We start from the raw sequence: 21,796 nt of genomic DNA, 5'->3' as shown, positions 1-21,796 counted from the left end.
TAAAATGAAATTACTGTGGTTTTTGTGTGTTTCTCTCGTTGTTCATATATACTGTATTCCAGTGTTGAGGCGTGAATGATCGATTATCGATATTCTCCCATTTGAAGCTGTGGTAACGAATTTACTATTGAGGCATTCGTTGCAAACACCTTGTTTATCAATCCTTTTCTGCAGGTATAAATGATAGATCAATCGATCTATCGTTGCAAACACCCTGTTTATTGATCCTTTTCTGTACGTATGAATGATAGTTCAATCCATAGATCGTGAAGCACGCCACACTTCTGCTGAATTCCCCCTTATATTAGGCTTGTCCTATGGCTGTTTTGGGGCTTTTGGTTCCTTTCGTCAGGCCCTTGTCAGTTGTAAAAAATAGAGGAAAAGTTTGCATCACATGTACATTTCTCGTTTATATTTTTTACAATTCATCCGGACTGAATAATGGGACTGAGAGCCTCAATAAAGCCATCGCCTGATAGCCTAAAAAAAGCTGAAATACAGTAACAGAAAACTGAATAAGAAACACAAAACACCATGGCATTTTTCTCCCTGATAAAAAAGGGAAAACAATCCATAAGTAAAAATAATTATAATTAGTAGGAAACTACACGCTTTAATAACGTTAGGTTGATCTCTTTTTGCAAAGGCAGGTTGACAAATTAAATTATCTGTTAGAAAACGATCAATAATATGTGAACAGTATCGTCAAGCTACAGGAAAAAAGACACGCATCAAAATAGCTCTAAATCGAAGGGCCATCCATAAGTCTATCTTGTTCAAAAAAGTCAGTGGATGTGTTGAATTATGTTCGTGATGCAAAAAATGACCGAGAATTATTACTAAGAAGACTTAAAAATTACTGTCAAGCAATTCATACCCGCCTACAAAGTCTATTTAAATTAGTTTTACCTAAGTGAGTACGTGAAATCAAACTGCTCAGGGAAAGTGATGCGGAGGCTTTGATGGAGGGGAGCAGAGAACTTCCAAACACACTCAGTGTGCGGAGGTGGTGCGTTAGGATACTCAGGTGAAGAAATGTTGACAGAGTTTACCGAGTCAGACAGAACGAAATTTTGGTTGCAGTCCAGTGAAACTTCATGAAAGGCTAATTTTAGACCCTAAAACAAAAGAATGGTCACATTGGGTTACTTCTGAGTAAAATGTACTTATGCTTCAAAACTGGACGCAGCATATCCATGGCTAAATGCGACAAATGCTTATATTTATGGCCATGTTTAAAAATTTCCGATTATGTTTCATTTTCTTCAGAGGAGAATTAATCAAAATGTTTCCTCAAAATTTTGCTTAGTTTTTTTACGACAAGTAAAGAAAATTCCTGGGGATTTTAATCAAAACTTTTGGTTTGTTTTCCTATGAAAAAAAAAATAAATCAAACATGAGCGGAGGTTATAACATCACAATCTAGTTAAAGTAATTATTATTGAAACTCACTAGCACACTGTTTTTATATATTTATGGTATAAAAACAACATACAAGTGAATTTCGATAATAACTTTAGGTATAAAGTTCTTGTACAAACTCGACCCCAACATTTGATCACAATCTAGGATGCACACTTTCAATTTTAATTACATTGTCAATTCGAACATTCTCTTTTATCAGAGAATTTGCCTGCCTGCGTCAGGTATACCTGAATTTAAGTGTACCAAACCACATATTTCACTACATGCCTAAAGGCCTTTCTTTGTGTGCTGATTTTTAAAGGACAAGTTAAAAACAGCTATGTATCATAATAAAAATGAATATTCTGTAGAGTCGACCATAAAATCGACCTTCGGCCAAATTTCCAAGCATAAGAGTCTGTTTTCAGTAGCCAATTTGACTTGCATTGCTCTGTAATTTACTTTTGCGAGCTAGAAATTTAAATTGACTAATTGGACGTATTTTTATCAAACGGAACTATGTGCATTAAGACATGAGCCCTGAGACCCATAAGAATATGTGCATAACATGGCTAACGTCATAATACACATAGTTCCGTTTGATAGGAATAAGTCCAATTTTTATTAATGACTCACTTCATTTGTTGATCATGAAAATTTTCTAGGCGTGAATTGCTATCCATAAAAGTAAGCTTGCGATCCTATCGATTCTCATCTCAATCAGTGGCTCATCAATATCTAAAATTGAGGAAGACAGTTTTGCAAATTTAAAAAGAAAATAAGGTACTAAAATTAAAATTAGCTTACAACCGGATCTGTGCTGGAAACGACAAATCTGACAAACGCCTTGTTACCAGTTGTTTCTGGTATGCTGACGTGCGTACTGTTACAATATTTACCGTTACCTAGGGGTGGATAATCATCGTCTTGTCCGTTCTTGATCTGCAAAAATAAAATAAAAGTTTGATTCAACAACAGACCAATAGAGGAAAAAAAAAGAGGAGGACCAGTTATTTAGAATAAAAAGGACAAATCTATCGAGAATCAGTTTAAAGTTGTCTAATTTTCTTTGATTTTTTTTTTTTAAACAGAATACTAAATGACACAAAAATTTGAAAATGTGTGAGTAAATTTTTCATAATGTGGAGTAAATTCACAGAAAGTTTCAAGGCATTAATTAGTTGAGTTCTCTGTTCACAGAAAACGTAGCATGTGAAAAAATTTGATAAACGATAATAAAGATAATAAGAAAAAAAGGACGATTTGACTGCGAGTTCCATTTCTACTTTTTTTTCCACCTTGCTACAGTTTTGGAAAAAAAAAGAAAAAAAAAACCCGAGCAGATGATGAAGAAAACGTAAAGGAAAACTAGGATAAAAAATTCTCACAAAAATTAGATGAACCGAAGGCTTTTATTGGACAGATTTAACCAATATAAGTTCAACTAAATCAAAAGATGCCTTTTCTCTCTGATGTCTTATTTTTTAAACAAAACTCTAGGCAACAATAAAACTTGGAATTTTGTGAGTATATTTTCCATAATCTAGGGTAAGTTTAAAGGTATTAAAAGTTTAGTTCTCTGCTAAAAAAAACAAAGCTTGAGAGAAAATTTGGCAACGTGAAATGGAGTTGGACTGATTTTCGTGTATACCATCAAATTATGCTTAGATCTTTGAAGTTGAGGGCAGGCTACAATACGTCAATGTTGTAAAATTTCAGTTTGAATTTTATACTGTGTTACCAAGCAAGATTGAGATTAGGAGAGAATCTCCTGTGAGATTACAAAAAATCGACATTCTCATTTGAAATTTTTATTCAAACTTTTCACGGACAAAAAGGAAAGACAGGATTCGACAGCAATCATTTAGTCGGTCAAAACTTAAAATGTTCTGTGTCTCCTCTGTTTTCCCGGTTGCTAAAAACTTAAAAAAACTCACCATGACGTACGCACGATCGCAGTCTTTCACATTTTTGTTAGTTTTTGCTGCCGATGAACTGAGATCCAGTATTTCTGGGTAATTGAATTTTATTGTTCGCCCTGTTTTCACTACAATGGTCCACTCACAGTGCTGTTGGTAAGTCAAAATCTTCGAAAGTTCGCGGAGCATCTTTGTCTTTTCTGTCACAACTAACTCTCCGTTGGGACCATTAACCACCCCTCCACAAACTGAAAAGATAAAAGGCACGAAAAACACATAAAATTTAGTTTAGAGAAGGATAGTTTCGATCTAGATGTTTTCCTTACAGACTATAAGAAAAATATCGGACTTCTCTTTCAGTTTCAACAGGGTGTCTAGTTTTTATTCTTTTGGGGAAATCCTGATTTTTCCTGATTTTTGACTGCTAAATCCTGATTTCATAATTTTTCCAAATCCTGATTTTTTGTGGAGAAAAATTAGGCAAATGTAACTTCACAAAAATAGCTCTATAAAAAAAAAATCCAATCAGACGGCCGACTTTACTCAAATCCTGATTTTACGACCGATTTTTCCGCAAATCCTGATAAAATCGGGGTTAAATCATGATTGACCTCATTCCTGATAGAATCGGGAAAATCCTGATGCTAGACACCCTGTTCAATTTGGCTCTGAATAATAACGGTTTTGATTGAAATCAGCTTAGCTGCATTTGGACCAGATAGAGGAGTGAGAGACCAAGCTTTTTAGGAAAACAATTGGACTTCATTTTGCAATTAGGATCTGCAATTTCAGACTCATCCATAAAATCACCTACTTGCAGGAGGATACTTATGGCACATTATGCTGTTTCTGAATTGAGCCAGAGATTATAGTTCTTAATGATTGCAAAATGAAGTCCAATTGGTCTGCTTGTTGTGGAATTATATTTTAAATCTTACAAAGAAAACATTCCATTTCATAACTTTTATTTAAGGAAACTGCAAGTTATTTTTTTGCACAAATCTGGCCAAGAAAACCACATTACAATTACAAATTTTTTTTAAAATTTTAATAACTTGGTTCCTGTCTCCAGAATGCCAAAAAAAAAAAAAAAAAAAAAAAAAAAAAAAAAAACCAGAAAAACAAACAGAATTAGTTCTGAGACACGAATTAACTATAGAGTGATGCTTGACGCATTCTTTTACGTAACTAATGAGCATGATTTCACCCTTGTTTGATGAAAAGGTTGGTTTTTTTCTCTTCCATAAGAGTGGCACAAGTCAATCAGAACCGTCAATAATTGCCACACACAGTTCATTGTGTAGATGGACTTCTGCAAGAATTTTCAAGAAACTTAACAGTATTTGATTGGTTGTAAAGAGAAGATGAGAAAATTCTCCACTTTCGATCAAGAAAATTTGTTGACTGTAGTAGTGGTAGTATGATTAGTGCTGTAGGTGCCTGTAGATAAGCTGCACTTTTTTCTCTGATTTTGTGGGCTCAAAAAAGGGCTTGCTCTGCAGAACTCTAAGAATTTGCAAACTATCAAGGCACTTAGACTCAGTGTGCGCTTTATATCAGGATGAATATGAATACTAAAAGGAAGTACTTGTTATAAGAGCATGGCACAATTACTTCCTCCGTAGCACTTGCCTGGAACTCAATACAAAAATCTGCCAAAAAGGAGGTTGGATCAGAAGTTTTTCAGTGATTCTGGTTTAAAAATTAGCTCATTAAGTTATGTCACTTAATTTTCTACTAAAACTTACCAACTGAGGCAGTGACGATCAAGCCGTTGCTATTAATATCCCTGAAACGCTGCAAAGTTATTTCCATTTTCATCAAGTTTGTGCCTTCTATGATACTGCCTGTTGCGTTTGGTTGACACACATTTTTCACAAATTTCCATTCGTTTGACGGAGAGCCTGCAGATAAAAATCAAGGAGTTGATGACTCATACATACATTAAAAATTTGACCACTGTAAATTATAGTTTTGAATGACTAGTGTTACAGAAAATCTCTAGAAACTTTAGTTTTGGATTTTTTTCAAAGTCTGTTAGAGGTATTTTTCAAGGAAATGTTCTTATTAAAAAATTGTACAGCAACGAATCTGTTAAACACAAGAGATACCACTAATTGCTAGGGATGTCGATACTCTGGAAAGTATCGATACTCGGTATCAGTACTGGTATCGACTCTAAGCATCGATACCGGTATCGAGCATCGAGCTGAAGTATCCATACTTTATAGGTATCGATACCATCGATACTTTTTTGAATTATGCCATAATTCGGAGTGTGCGTATGTCTGTCGGCCGTTAAGTTCCGCCAGATTTACGACTCTCTCCAAACCGCCCTATATTCGCGTGCTTAGTCAACTATTTTGAGCCCTTTACTACCGTTATCGAACCGAGCTTTTAACATTTTTAACGAAAGTAATCATCTTGAGAAACTTGATTACTCCGTCGTTTGTCACAGTGCATAGTGAAGGTGAAATAGAAGGGAGAGAAGTTTTTTAAAAAGAAAAAGAGGCCTTCTTCATGACCAAGTTAGATTAAGTATCGATACCATCGATATTGGGGTCTGAGGATCGATACCACATGGTATCGATATCTTTGAGTATCGATGCCAAGTATCGATGAGTATCGATCAAAAGTATCGATACTTTGGAAGTATCGGTTAAGTATCGACATCCCTACTAATTGCACATTTGATAAGTAATATTGAACAAAAATTTCATTGCCTTCAGCAGGCAATTTCTAAAATCTACTCCTTAGCGAACAATTGCAGCTTTCAGCCTTCAACTATCCACGCAATGTGGACCTTTTTTCATTGGCAAATCACAAGAACTGATTTTCTTGACAAAATTCAATTCCTTAAAAAATTTGCCACCAAGATTTAGACTTTTTTATTGTTATTCAGCTTTTCCTGTGGACCCTTACCAGGACGTCTAGCAATTTTCAATACAAAAATTCCCTGAAGTTTCCATAATTTCCCTGACAAAATTGACCAAAAACATTTAAAATTCCCTGTCGGACAGAAAAAATAATTCCCTGACATTTCTCTTACAAATTGGAAAAAGATTTCTACATTTTCGACATGGTTGAAAAAATTAGATGTGAGTGAAAATTTTTACAAGTCTTAGGAAGATAATGAATAAACAGAACAAAATATATGGTTCCTAAACTTATGTAAGATAATTCAATCTCATTTTAATAATTTAAAAGACACCAGCAAAAATTAAAGTAGAAACCTCAGCTAGAGTAAAATTCGTGAAACATTTTCCGGAAAATCCGTCTCTTTCGATTTCCCTCACACAAAAATCCCTTACAAAATAAAATTCCCTGACATGCCGAATTTTTGCAAATTCCCTGACGTTTTCCCTGACACTCAAAAAAATTCCCTGACATTTCTCGGTTGCTAGACACCTTGCTTGCAATTAACATAGGATTTCTCATAAATTTTGAGCAAATTTTTGACTTATTTGCGATATTCAAGAGATTCATACCTTCGTACACATCAACACCACCAGAGCAGCCATAATAAAGGTATCCATCCTTGTACAAGTTCACTCTGTCGAATTTGAGTTGGATGTGACTGCCTTTGTCACTGCGCACAATCCAAGTGCAGTCATGATCAGCAAATGCCGAGCTATAGTTGAATACGTAACTCATGTTGCCTGTGATAGATGCTGACAAGAAGACATCTTGGCTGCATGTTTCATTGGATGACTTTGTTGAGACAAACGTAGAATCGCGAGGAACCTGAGACAAACACAGAAATATAAAATAAGTATACGACCATCTAATGGAGAAAAGATCATAGTGTCTATAACTTCACAGACATCAGTCTCCTGGAAATTTTTTTCATCTATTTTATTCTTTTAGTATGAATTGGTATAAGTAAAAAATAATCATTGTTGCCGTATGAGTAAAGGGTTAAAAATAATTTGCGTTACAATTAATTGTTCAAAATTCATCTGTAGTGTGGTAAAATTTGGTAATTAATATGTTTTTGGCGCTGATAAGAAAGGCCTTATCATCTTAAATTTTTTTTATTACTTTTGGTTGTTAATTTTGAAGACTGGCTGCTGGCAAGCACAGGGTACTACGAAATCTTCTGGAATTAACAGAGGGTACTTATACATTGGTACCTTTTCTGGTTCCATTCTGTCAAGCTTAGGATAAACGCTGTATGAACTTTCAGAGGTTGCTAAATTTCCTTTGATAAAATACATATTTTCAGGAAAATCTGAATATTTTTCCTCAAATTTTTTGGAGAATTTTGTTTGCAATCTAAATCATCTGAAAATTTCATGAGAAAATATTTGCAACTCTCCCCAAAAATAAATGTTTTATCGGAGGAAATTTTGCAACCCTCGAATGTTTATACAGCGTTTTTTCTTAGCAGGGCAGCAGAGGAGTGCGCCTATTTGAATGTGGTAAAAATGTAATCATTCTTGCGCATTAATTTTAAAATTTCTAAAATGTAGATCGACACCACAGTTAAGAATCGGTACTTTATGAAATATTCTCTGTGGGAGGCAGCGTTTTTCGAACCAAAAATTGATCGCAAGACACGCTTCTAACTTTTCATTACATCTTACGCTGTTTTAGCACCACGATTTCTCTTTGTCCACTAAGGCCTCTTTTTCATAAAAATACAGATGATGAATTATTAATGAGTAAAAGAACAAATGACTCATGAGTGCCAATAGTTCATGACTATTAAATTTTACTTCACCTGTGACCAAGACAGACTGAATGACGATCCAGAAAAAACCACGTTGCTATGGAATTCAATGTACACATAGCTTGAAGAAGAAATCATTGGTTTCGGGCAGGCGAGACCACAGATTTGACCGAGCAAAGGAGCGCTTCCATCGAACCCATCGTAGATTTTTAGATCACTGATACAAACGGAGTCTCCAGAATCAGCGCTTTCTTCTTGGACACTGAGGTACACTGTTTCCTCAGGAAGGGAAGTTTCCAATGAGCAATCATTGAACGTAATCATGACAGCCTCTTTTGAGTCCACCAAAATCCGCCATGTGAAGGTTTTATCTAGAGTGTAAGCCATGGGAAAGAGTGGTGAGGTAATCGTGCCTGAGGGACCCTCCAGATCATTGTGTGTCAGCGTGGCAAAATCTGCGGTGAATCCTTTACCTGTTGTGTCTGCCTGCGAGCCACTGTGGAATTTGATCCAGAAGCCATGAGTAGCCGTGACTAAGGCTGGCTTCTCATCTCCACAACTTACGGAAAGCAGCTTACCAGATACACTTTTCTCTCTAATTTCTACATAATCTTCCATGCAATGGTCACTTTTCAACAAATTAAAATTGGAGAAGACCAACTGCATCTTATTCCCTTGAGACACTGAAATGGTCCAGACACAGTCTGTTAATCTTGGATAACTGTTTGGATAGTTGGGTGAAGATATAGTTCCATGTTCCGCAGCTAAAGTACCACCACAAGCTGTGGCCCGGACGGAATAGAATCCAGAAAACCGATATTTGTATCCAGCAACATAACTCTGGTCCGATTTGAAGGTGATAAGCATTGATGGCCCGGTGCTTGTGATGGAGGGTGGAATTCTTGATCCGCAAACTTCAAGGATTTTGGTGGCATTGGAATCATCACCATCATAAGCCAGTAAGACATTGTCCTGCGTACATTCTGGATCGTCTTGCCGAGCGAATATATTTAGATGTGTTACAGAGAACGTTACTTTCGAGTCTGGTTTTGCGGCTTGGATAATCCAAGAGCACTCTTTTGATTCCTGGTGGGCCATTGCTGAAACGTCACTTGAAATAACGCCGGAATCATCCGTTTCTATGACCGCACCGCAGGCAGTGGTGTAGTTGGCAGCAAATCCTTTTGTAGTTGGACTACGAGCTCTCAGTCGAATCAATAGGAAATTACTAGATGAAACAAAAGGCGCAGGAACTGTGTTGCCGCATAATCTTGCCAATTTGGGATCATTTGAGGAGGTCCCATCAAAAATATCAACATATGAATTACTACAGTTAGGATTCAATCGAGCCACTCCTACATCGAAATCTGAGAAAGTGAGATTGACACGGTGAAGTGCTTTGACAGTAAGCAACCAAGTGCATTCTTCTGCATCTCTGTAGTTTTTGGGATAATTGGGCGTAAAGATCGATCCTGAGGGTGTCCTGAACATACCACCACAACCTGAAGCCGCTATGTCTGTTTGGAAAGTGCCCTCAAAACCGCGACCTGAAAAAGACTGATCCGAAATAAAGCGGATGAAGGCTTTGTTGCCATGAGAATGAACGATAGTGGTTGATGTTTGGGACTGACAGATTTTGGTGAGAACAGGTGCAGAGTCATCTTCGCCGCTGTAGATGGTGAGAGAGTCCATCAAGCAATTGTTATCGTCATCTTCAATATCAATACGTGGAATTGTGATGGTTACTTGTTTGTCCCAGTCTGCAGTAATGAACCATTCGCAGTGGATTTTTGGTGGGTAGTTATGAGGGTAGTTCGGTGTTGAAAACTTGCCCTTCGGTCGGTTCAGGAACACTCCACCGCAACCATGAACCACCCATTCCAGCCTGAATCCAGTTCCTGGGATAGTATAGACACTTTTGAAGTGCACAAAAACAGTATCTAGGCTGGAAGAGATCATTTTTGGCAGCGCTCTACCACAAAGAACACTTAGAGATTTTGTTGCAGGGTCGGTGATGCCCCCCTCAACACCGCCTTCTTTGATTTCGACAGAGTCGGAACAGTTTGAGCCCTGCAACCTCTCAAGCCTCCCTGGCCAAAGCAAACGAGAATTGACCATGTAATCAACATACATGAGTTGATCGGTGTACCGCTCAGCGACAAGGTCGAAATGTGAGAATGAGATATTGATGCGATTCCCTAATGGAGCTCTAATAACCCAAACACAATTTGTTAACCTAGGGTATCTCTCTGGAAAGTTGGGTGACTCAATCACACCCGTGAAGCCGCTCAATGTTGTGTTGCACTCGGAAGAGTACTGCACGAAGAATCCTTTACCGTTTTCAAAACGTCGCATAAATCGGAATTTCAAGAACATTTCATTGGTCGTCGACTTGAGGACAGTCTGCTGTCCGTTGCGGCAAAATTGGCCAAGAAGGGGACTTTTGGAGCTGGCACCGTCATAAATGCTCAAATAATTGGTCCAACATTTCCCTGGATACATGGAGTCTACATCAATGTCGACGATTGTCAGTTTGATGACGGAGCCTTTGTTTACAGTGATCTTCCACGCGCAATTGGCATTTGCTGTGTAGGAATTTGGATAGTTGGGTGATGTGATGGAGCCAGTCGAACTGGTCAAAACTCCGCCACACCCTGTACTGGTGCCATCCCAGTAAATGTTGAAGCCTTCTAGACTGGTCGTAGCATCAGATACAAATTTGAGCCAGAGCTGATTACCATGGGAGGTGATGTTTGGTGGACTCGTATCGTGGCCACAATATTTCCCGATCAGAGGTGAAGTTTCGTAACCACCTTGCCTGATTTCTAAATAATCATAGTAGCAAAATTTGTTGGGTTCCAGAGTGAAGTTCTTAAAATGCAACTTGATCTGCTGACCAGGCTGAACAGTTATTGTCCAAATGCAATTGCGGTTGTAGGGGTAACGGTTGGGATAGTTAGGTGTGCGCAAATACCCAGTTGTTGAATAAAAGTTTCCGCCGCACACTGAAACAGAGAGAGCATTGGCTATAGGTACTTGCAAGGATTTAAATAAGTCTTTTGGAATACATGATGGTCCTTTGTTAAGCATTATTAACTCTTGGCATTCATATGTCGCAAGCAAAAAGGTAGTTCTGGCGTCCTATCAAATACCTAGGCGGATAGTCAAATATTATTACAGACACTAAAATTCTGATTCTTTTGTGATTTTAAACAAAATAATTTTTCCATCATATGGAAAACAATTATTTGTAAAAATTTGCATGTATGTATGTACTTCTTGACCAAGCATTTATCTCAAATCTGTAGCAGATCATAAAATTTAAACGAAATTAAAATGCTGATGCTTGGAACATATCAGGAGTGTTCGGAGAGCAAAATACAAGAAATGTTCGTGTATTTGAAAAATTCTTGCTTACAAAATATTGAAAACTCAAGAGCTTTTCGTTGGAAATATGCAAAACTTCATCAACTATCAAAATTTGACTATTCGTTGAGTTATTTGATAAAATGCCAGATTTGACCATTTACCTGAGCAACACATACAAACTTTGAGGAAAAGAAAAAAAAAAGAAAATGAAAATGAATCAATTTGTAGTTCTCCTTCTTCTTCAGTATGAAAATACTTAAGAGAGAAGGGTATATAGGATGCTAAAGCTTTAAAATGTCTTCAAGTTGGAATTCCCTTTTGAAAAATGAAGAAAAAGAAAACGCAACAATAATTTTTCAATAGAAACACATTAATTTGAACCCCATATTTCAAGTGCTTTGCCAATTACTTACTCCTGGAGCCATCAAGCATGAGATAATTGGCTGAGAATCCATCCATATTTATTGATGAGTCCGAAACAAAAGTTATAGTCATTATATTGCCTGTGGATGTAATAGGTGGTGGTAGTTTGACGCCACAAAATCTATAGAAATATTGAGAAATAAAAAATTAATTTCAAGTGTCTACAAATTTCAAAGAAAAATAAGCATTACTTTCCAAAAAAATACATGGTTCACTGGGAGAACTTTGAAAACATTTTAATGCTCCCACAGCATTTTTCCCGAGCACTGCAGAATTTTGTACTACTTTAACTTCTACATAATCGGTTGGTTAATTATTGCTACTATTTGGTATAAAGTCTCCAATTTTGTTTTCCATGCTTGACAAATGCAGTCGATTCCTCATTGAAAATTGTGAGAATGGATTGGAGATTCATGAGAATATCAAGGTTTTTAAACTGAGAGCTCACCTGCCGATCAGAGTGTCTTCAGCAACCACCGAAGAATTATCGAAAACCTCGACGTAATCATGGCGGCACGATGAATGCATCTCAAGGGAGAACTCCGTCCATGTCAATTGGACAAAATAGCCTGGTGGAGCCGAAATCACCCACTGACACTTCTGATTCATTGGATATTTGTTTGGATGCTTCGGACTTGTAATTGTGCTACTGTTTGCCTTGAATATACCACCGCAAGCTGTTGAAAGAGGAGAGAAACTTATTTTTCATCCTTGCTGAATTTTAAGCTTTTAATTTATATCAAATAGGACTACTCACAGAGAGAAGGACCTTTGATTGCAAACCCTCAAAACCAGATTATTGCTATTTGAACACAGAAAAGCGTTCTCAGAATCCCAGGACCAAAAATGCCGCAAATGTTCAACTAAACTGGAGTTATGGCAGTTTGAAACTTCCAGTTCAAATTACACAATTCTAAGATAAAATTGTTTAAAATTCTAATTTGCCATGTTTGTGGTAGGGATGCAGAAACTTCTTAATGACATGATCATAATTGCATGGCTGTTCGCAGTGAAAAATGGGGAGGCTGTGATTTGGAAAACCACTTTGCAAAAGCATTGAAATCGCATGTTTCTTTGAAAACCACCATGAAATATGTGTGTATTTCATAGGACGAGGGAGATTTGTAAATAAAGGACAAAAAAAAAGTTAACAGCTCTGAAAATGTAAGGGAAAAAAAGGGGTTTTTAAAATGGGAAGGCCAATTCAGAGAATGAGAGAGTTAAGAACTTTCTACAATTCTACATACATACCTGGACTCCAGGGCACGGATTTCTCAAATTTTAATTCCATTTTATGCCTTTTCTCGGTAAATCTCAATAATATAATAATACCACCATATGATACATGAAATTTTGGAGTAAAAGTTTTCTGAAGACATTTTTCATTCAGTTTAATTATCCTGGAGTTATTCCTTCAATGCTGTAGCCTTAAGTACTTACTATTTTTTGCTGCCACTGATAGCTGAAGGTCTTCAATTGTACTTCATACTGATAAATAAGTAATGAAATAAATATTTCAATTCAGAAATGACTAATTTTAAAACTGAGAGAGGACAACAGCACTTACCAACATCAATGACAGTGAAATTAGCATAAAATCCTTTCTTCTGAATAGTTGAATCGGTCTCAAAGACAAAGAACAGGTAATTGTGTTTCGAAACAATTGTGTCAGGTCTATTGCCAGTGCAGTACGTGCCAATCAATGTTGCGTTTTCATTTTCGCCATCATAGGCCTACATAAAAAAAATCAAGATGTTGATATTTTTGAACTCAAAGCTATAAGAACAAATGAGCAGTGCGTATTTAGAGAAAAAAGATTAAGTTTCTTCAGGTGAAAAAGAGGTTTGTTCATGGAACGTGCTGTTGACGGAAATCCACATTTAAGCTCAAAAAGAACATATTTTTTAGACTCGAAGTTCTCCTTTGAATGACTCAAAGTTATTTACACCAGTGGTGCGTCGTGGCGTGCTTTGCGATATATCGAATGATCTGCCATTTAAACCTATGGAAAAGGATCGATTATCAGGGTGTTTGCAGCGAACACCTTAATAATCAATTCTTTACCATAGGTTTAAATGGCATAACAATCGATAAATTGCAATTCACGCTACACCACTGATTTACACTCAATATTTAGTGGGGAGAAAATTGAGGAAGTCTAAAAATTATGCTACTTTCAGCTCAGTTTGTTCCTTTCTGTTTATTGGAAAAAGTACTGAATTAAATCACACACTCAGCTAATTATTGAAATTGATAGACAAAGCAATAGACAAAAAAAAACAAAGAAAAAATAAAGTGATCCTATTGGTTGAACGTGGTCGATGCAATGGACAAAGAAGGCAAGTAGTAGAATAACTAACAGCAAGCTACGAGAGACACTACAGTTAATCTATCATTTTCCCACTAACTCTGTGGTAACCACCCATGTCTGGCGATAGGATCCCTCCATTTTCCCTTTGTCTCCCGTTTCTATCAATCTGCCAATCATTTAAAAAATGAGCTCGAAGAAAAACTGAGTGATTACTTGATATCTCCAGGATCGCTTAAGAGGGAAACTTAATTTGTGAGAGGGAACCAAGGGCAAATTGATTCATGCCAGCTTAAAAGGAGAATTCTGCCGACCAACATGCAATTCTGCATGCTCGTCAGCATGCTCAGGACATAACAACGTACCTTAAGGTAATCAAGCTCACAAGTATCATAGGAGGAGGTTTCGATTTCAAACTCTAAAAATGTCACTTCAATGGCTTTGCCCGGAAGCTGACTCAAAAGATACGTACAACGCTTTTCGCCTGGATAGTAATTCGGAAAGAGAGGTGACTTGAAATGGCCCGATTCAGTTGTGAATTCGCCGCCACAAACTGAAACACGCAAATAAGTGAGAAAATTAAAGATAAATAGAAGACGTTCTTCAAGTATGATTTTCAAACACTCGGAAAGTACAGGCGCTTCTCATCGAGTTCAGATTAAAATACTGACCTAAATAAACTAGAGTTTCTTAATTTTTTAAAATGGTACACGAATGTATTAAAAGAAAAAATGTATTGAGAGAAAAAATGCCCAAATTTTATTTTGTGACAGACTCATTTAAATAAAGAGTAATAATAAAGAGAAATGAGTATTAATGGGAAAACTATATTAATATTTATCTGGATTTTTCAGTTTCAAAAGTTTCGTCTATACTGGACCACTAGACAAGGTGCAAATTTAAGTACTGTGATACATGATTTTTCATCAAAATTTTAGACAGAGCACGATTTAAGCAGCGAAAATCGCTGAAAGTAACTCCTCACAATGATACTAACACTATTGATGTATGAATTCAAACGTTCTGCTCATTAAAAAAACCATAATCTAATTGAGTTAAACCGCTCGCTAAATGGTATCATAACAGTCTTTGCGGTATGAAAATATGGCAACTTCAATCTCGGCCTTTGGCTACTGGCTACTGCTTGCTGTTTACGCTTTGAACAACTCAGGGTGGGGAAGAAAAGCTGCTTGATTAAGAAACCTGCCAGAATCATTCTAGTGCGCAATTTGATTTATGAAGGCTCTAGTCTTATTATGCTCCTTCAATTTTTTCTTGACCAATGCTAAATAATAACATTGATGTATTGGTTAGAAGTTGGTTTTAGTAATTTTCGTAGCGCAAATCGTGTCCAACAGGAAATTTTGAAGAGGATACATACATTAAAATGCTTAAATTCGTACCTTGTCTGGTGAAAACTAGAAACTCATTTCTCTCTGGACAAAAATCGAAAAGAAAACTTATTGCAAATCACAGACAACTTACCCAGGTCATATTTCAGGCGGAACCCAGTGCCAGAGTTGGTAAGATCGGTTGTAAAACGCACTGAAACTTGATTATTTGTAGAAATTATAGGAAGAATGGTTTTTCTTGCTCCGCAGAATCTACCAAGAAGAGGAGATTCAAACGTTGGTCCATCAAAAATCTGTTGAGATATTTTAAATTATTAATGATTAATGAATATACTATAGCTACATGTATTTGGATGGCTTATTTCATTAACTGCTTAAGAGTGTCTACAGACTCAGCAAAAAGGGATTCCCTGATTTTTCCAGGTTTTCCTTGACCAAAATAATCGCAATTCTCCAAATTTTCACACTAACAATTTGCATGCCTAGAATTCAAGATAAAAAGTTTTTGGCAATAATTAAACTGCAAATGACAAAAACATGTGAACTTTTTTTCTTCAGGTCATTTGATTGAATAAAATTACAATTCCTTATAAAAAATTATTCCTCCGTTTACTATTCAGATGCGTTTTCCTATGCGAATTGAAGCATTGAACTCCAAACCAAACTGCAATTCAGTTTGATTGTATGTACAGCGCTGATAGTGTGTAAGGTTTCAAGTTTCAAGATTTTTCAATTTTCCGGTATTTTTTTGAAAATTCCCCCACTTTTCCCTGACCGGATTGAATTCCCTATCGATTCTTGGTTTCCCAGACCTGGAGACACCCTGTAAAACTTAAGCACTTTTCAGACATTTTCCAAAAAATTAAGCACTTCCAGGGCCTCAAAAAGAGAGAGTCAAAATCAAACAGTTTTCAAGCTTTTTTAAAGGCCACACAATCCATGATTTCTTCAAAGCATGGTGTCTAGTTTATTTGGCAAAGCTCATTCCCTAATTTTTCCCTGATTTTCAGGAGCTCATTCCTTGATGAGAAACCGAAGTTTTCTTTCACTTTCCCGGGATTCTCTTCAGGAAAACAATATAAATTTCCAGAGTTTCAGATATGAATATACATTTTAATTAATCTTACCGCCATTTCTATGGCGCACATTCAAAATTTTAATTTGAAAAATGTTCCTGATGTTGATATTATCGTATCTGGTCAATGGAAGCTTCTAAATTATTTTGATGATTTGAAGCTTTAAATGCGGCACTCAAGAAGTTAAAAAAAGCGGCTCCGGTGCAATAACATTCGCCCTAAAAACAATGGATACTTAAAGTTTCCTTACTGCAATTCACTTTTGTGCACAAACAAACCCAGAATAAGGATTACATTCATAAATATTCAGCAAATGACTGTACTAAAAAGATAACCTGCGGAAAATTAAATTGAAGTTAGAGGGAGAAATTGCTCGATTTCTATTCCAGTCGGTTTCTGGAATAGATTCCCTAATTTTCCCGGTAAATTCATTCCCTGATGAATCCCCGTTTTTCCCAGTTTCTAAAACACTAGACACCATGCTTTAGAGCATGATCTCTCTATCAGAACATTGGTTTGATAATTTTGCAATAATAAGTCATATTTTAGCAGATCAAACATTACCTCAACATTATCATAGGTGCAATTGTCCGAGTCCTCCAAGTCAAATGAATCGAAATGAAGGGATACTTTTTCCCCCAAGGGCAGTTGGATAGTCCACTCACAAACGGTATCGGAGACGTATTCATCATTCTTTTCAGGATGTTTTGGCGATGTTATAATCCCTGAATAGCCACTGAGGAGTCCTCCACATGAACGAATGGCTACAGGACAGAAAATTTAGATCTTAAATTCAACTCCAAAGTTTTGGTTATGATGCATTTCAATTATTCCTAATGTTGCAAACCTCAGGCCACAATTCAATTTTAATGGTTACTCATGAATTAAGTAATGCTAAAAGGTAAGGGAAAACATCTGCTGTTCCTGTTAGAATACAATGCAAACAGTTGGTCAGAGTATTACACAATATTTTTTTTCATAATTTCATGTCTGGATCATAATGACAGGACAGAAAAGGTGGACTAGTTATTTTAAACCTTTGTGCTATACTGTATTAACACTGATTTGCTCAACAAAAATTACTGAAGTTAACTCAAAAACAAACTGATGGTTGTAAAAAAATGGAATTTTCCCCTTACAAGAAATTAAGAGTCTCTTCTAGGATAAAATAGTGCATTACAACGATTTTGGCAGACTTCTCGACCAAGCAGTATTCCTTCCCGCCCTCTGTTTGTTAGAGTGTAAGCAATGTGCAATAGCTGAGCCAAGGCGCCAAGAATAAGATTGCCATGCTTTGCACACCTCAGAGACTAATGCGGTAACCTATAGTGTGCAATTTGACTCAAGTAGATTATGGTTTTTTTATGAGCAGGAAGTTTGAATTTAGGCATTGAAAAACGTTAATATGTGAGCTAGGAATTACTTTTGATAACAAAAAACATAACTTTCTATATGACATTATGATAAGAAAACATACATACCCAAGTAGCATGTTTCAATGGAAAAATCGGGATATATTGCCATTTTGTCTGCGATAAAATAGCTGGGGTCATCAATATCTGAGCAATTATCCTCATATTATCAGAATATAATCGCGATTATATTGCCAGGCAATTTATTGCCATATTTTCGAAATAAAAATCGTGGTAAATGGCAATTTAATCTCAATTTTATTGACAAAAATTGATCGCAATTTTGTCAAACCAAAAGTTGCGATATGTGGCAATTTAATTGCCATATATCGCAATTTTTAATGAGATAATGTCTCGATATATTGCCACCAACATAATCGCAATAACCAACCGATAAAATAGCTATTTATCGGGATCACTGCTACTTGGGTACATCATATTGCTTAGATTTGCATCTTGTCCAGTGGTTGACAACAGTCAAAAAGGAATTCACTTTTTAGCTGATATCAAGCAGTTAACACCGTCAGATTAGAGTCTGCCTTAAAAATTAAATTTAAAGTGCATTACCAGCGTAAGTTAATTGGAATCCGACTTCGTTTGGGCCAGTGATATTGTCAGAATGAAAATGTAGTGTCGCATGAGAAGATGAAGAATAGATTGGGGCAGGGAAGCTGCTACCACAAAACCGTCCTACAGACGAACCGTAGTCATCAAAGCTGTTGACAATCTGAAAACAGATAAATTATGAGCATTACACAATTTTTTTTGGGAGGATCACAGACCTGAGTGGGTGCCTTATAAAAGAAAGAGAGAAGTGCCCGAAAAAATGCAATTATCAGTATTTTGTATTGTACAAACGGCCCCTGAGTAAAAAAGATCTGAGTGTGGATTTACAAGGCAAATATTAAAGAGAGAGAGAAAAACAGCCGGGTTTATTCAAAACTTCCTAAATTAATTTTGAAGGGAGAGAAACCATTCCACGCTTACATGGACACAAGATACAAAATAATAATCTAAGTATACCTCTAGATAATCATTGGTGCAATTTGAAGAGGAGCCAATCATGAGAGTGTAAAATGTGAAGAGGATCCTGTAGCCTTTCGGGACCTCAATGCGCCATGAACAGTTGCGGTTGGCCGGATACCGATTCGGTGAACCTGGAGAACTGATTGTTCCGTGAGAGTTAGATTTTATCAACCCACCACACTCTGGAATAGAAATAATTATTCGGTCTTTAATACTTTTATTCAATGGGGGAAACTAGGACACTGAAACTATTGCGATTTTATCAAACTTAAAATTTATGAATTTCTTTTGAGTCATTGAAAATTCCTTTGTGGCAGGGAATTTTTTCATTTAATTTTAAATCATTGTTTTTAAGCATATAATGACAGCAATAATTTTCTAAGGAAAGATATTGATCTTTTTGTTTGTGTTTGTCAACTGAGCAGTTAAAACGCTAAGCTGGGCATAATAGTACGTTTTTACTAGGCTCTAACTTCACGTATATAAAATGCATGTTACAAACATTAGGCTAAGAATAAAGAATGCTAATATCATATGGTGCCAAAAACATTTAGGCGATCATGGTTCTTGTTGCATACTGGCTCCTTGCAAAATTGCAAGATTTTTTAAAAATTTTCACAGCTCATAAAAATCAGGTTTGCAAACAAAATGGCTAATACTACTTAGAGCTAGTTAGAGTGGTAAACCATCTAGGTTCCACTAAAATAAAAACATACTTGGAACAACAGAGGTCCATCGGATCCGAAATCCAGCTAAACTCACTGAGGAGTCTGACCGAAACCAGAGGTATACCGAGTGACTAGATGAAGTGAAATTGTCCGGTTTTTTGGTGCCGCAAAACCGCCCGATTAAGTTGTGCGTCATGTCCGGGCCATCATTGATCTGAAATTCGAAAAGAAAAAAAAAACTATATTTAGTATGGGCTATTATAAAGTATTCTAATTTTTTCTTCTTTCTAACCTACTTTAGCAATGCCTAAAGGTAAGCAATTTTATTAGCAGAGAAAGAAAAAAAAATTGTGCACTTAGAGAGCATTTTTGTGTTATGTACAAAATGAAAGATCTGGAGGTAGGTTTTCGATCTCCCATTCAGGGCAACATGAGGTTGCTCCTCTGATGTAAGGGCCTACCTCAATTTCTATGTGAGAATACTATTGTACTAAGGAAGAACGCCGTATGAATATTCGAAAGTTGCCAAATTTCCCTCTAAAATTTTAACTTTGGAGGAAAGTTAAGAATATTTTCCCTTGAAATTTTCAGGACTTTTCGAGGGAATTGCGAGCAATATTATCTGAAAAATTTGCAGAAAAATATTCATAAGTTTACCAGGAGAATCGTATTTTATCAAAGAAAATTTGGCAATGCCTTAAGGTTCATACAGCGTTCTTCCTTAGCATGCTTTCCGGGGCTCATGTGGAAATCGAGATACGTCAAGAGTCAGAAGAGCAACGATAATCCCCCACGCAAAAAATTTAGCCCTACAGGTAGGTAAAAAGACGGGTCAATCGAAAATTTGACCATTATGACCTTCAATATTATAAGGTATTAAAATTTAAGGGTAAAAAAAAAAAAAAGGAAATTCGATTGTGAAAATTGAATGACACTGGACAATGAATTCCCAAAACTTAGGAATGGGCCACAGACAAAGTTTGAACTGGAAAGAACGTCACATGTTTCCACATTAAAATGAATTTAGAAAATGAATAACATATCCAGAAGTTCGGTGATTAAGTATTGAACCAGCTATTAAACGAGTATATTTAACACAGATTAAATACAAGTTAGACTGTACAAATGATGTCATTTGTATTTTTGCCATCCAACCAATGATGATTGACCTTTAGCCAAGGTTCGAATTCAGACATTTTGATAAATATTTCCTCATAATATTTCATGTAGAACACTGTTCGCACAACGAAAATTACTGAAATTGACTCCAAACCAAAATAAAAACGTAAATATTGAGCACAGATTCCAATCAATTTGAATTTCCTGCTTTAAAAAAAGCAAGAGTCTACTTGAGTAAAATTGAGCACTACAATGGATTTAACAAGCCTCTCAATTGAGCAGTTTTTCTCTCCCCCTGTAGTGTTCAAATTGTAAACAATGTGCAATGGCTGAGCTGAAACTCTGAAGTTGAGGTGGTCACAATTTCATGCAACAGCGAGTGCCTTATGTGAAATTTGGATGAGAAAACATAAAACATACAGTCAAACCTTACTAAGTCCAAATGCATCGGGACCAAAGGTTCACTCCGACTAAATAAGGTTTCCAAGTTGAATGGACTTTGTATTGGTAAAACGAAGAAACAGGACCAAGCCATTATTACCGAGTTAGTGGGATTTCCGACTTCAGCAGGTTCTGACTAAATGAGGTTTAACTGTGATGCTTAAATATGCACCTTGTCTAATGGTCCATTATGAACATTTATACCTTGTTGAGCTGTTTTCTGGGATTCCTGTTGTAAGATTTGTTTACCTTGTGTGTTTAGAAGAGAAAAGTGTTGCATACCGCTTTACATTATACCTTGTCTAGAAGTCTTTTGATCATTCAAGTATCAGTTTATGGTGAAAAATTATTTAAAAAGGAAAAAGTAAGTAAAAAAGATGTGGATAATTACCTGGAGGAAATCTTTATCACACTCATGTGATGCCTCCACAGCAAAATATTCAAAGGAGATGTTCAAAACATGACTTGCATTGGTTGTAATGATCCATCCACAATTCATTTCAAGAGGGTATGTTGTATTAGGAGTTTCCGGAAAGCTCATGATACCTGACGGTGATTTCAATATGCCGAAACAAGCTGTGAAAAAAAAGAAAAATATGTAAAGCCA

The 21,796-nt window shown here is 36.3% G+C and overlaps 1 protein-coding gene across 1 annotated transcript in view; it reads right to left on the bottom strand.

Moving 5' to 3' along the window:
* LOC109038238 (cubilin) overlaps positions 1-21,796 on the bottom strand; it is a 76,849-nt gene that overhangs the window by 41,029 nt on the left and 14,024 nt on the right. Inside the window, exons 13-28 of the mRNA XM_072304547.1 lie at positions 21,581-21,765; positions 19,678-19,843; positions 18,959-19,143; positions 18,503-18,662; positions 17,088-17,287; positions 15,581-15,740; positions 14,461-14,648; positions 13,355-13,520; positions 12,236-12,464; positions 11,778-11,908; positions 8,047-11,000; positions 6,812-7,067; positions 5,072-5,227; positions 3,342-3,571; positions 2,212-2,346; positions 910-1,118 (exon numbers count right to left, since the gene is read on the bottom strand). Coding sequence (XP_072160648.1) covers positions 910-1,118; positions 2,212-2,346; positions 3,342-3,571; positions 5,072-5,227; positions 6,812-7,067; positions 8,047-11,000; positions 11,778-11,908; positions 12,236-12,464; positions 13,355-13,520; positions 14,461-14,648; positions 15,581-15,740; positions 17,088-17,287; positions 18,503-18,662; positions 18,959-19,143; positions 19,678-19,843; positions 21,581-21,765 — 5,710 coding nt within the window. The remainder of the gene's footprint in view (positions 1-909; positions 1,119-2,211; positions 2,347-3,341; positions 3,572-5,071; positions 5,228-6,811; positions 7,068-8,046; positions 11,001-11,777; positions 11,909-12,235; positions 12,465-13,354; positions 13,521-14,460; positions 14,649-15,580; positions 15,741-17,087; positions 17,288-18,502; positions 18,663-18,958; positions 19,144-19,677; positions 19,844-21,580; positions 21,766-21,796) is intronic.

The sequence above is a fragment of the Bemisia tabaci genome, chromosome 9, assembly GCF_918797505.1.
Source record: "Bemisia tabaci chromosome 9, PGI_BMITA_v3".
In the NCBI taxonomy this organism is placed as follows: Eukaryota; Metazoa; Arthropoda; class Insecta; order Hemiptera; family Aleyrodidae; genus Bemisia; species Bemisia tabaci.
Note: the sequence above shows the minus strand (reverse complement) of the source record. Positions and strands in the feature narration are given on the sequence as shown.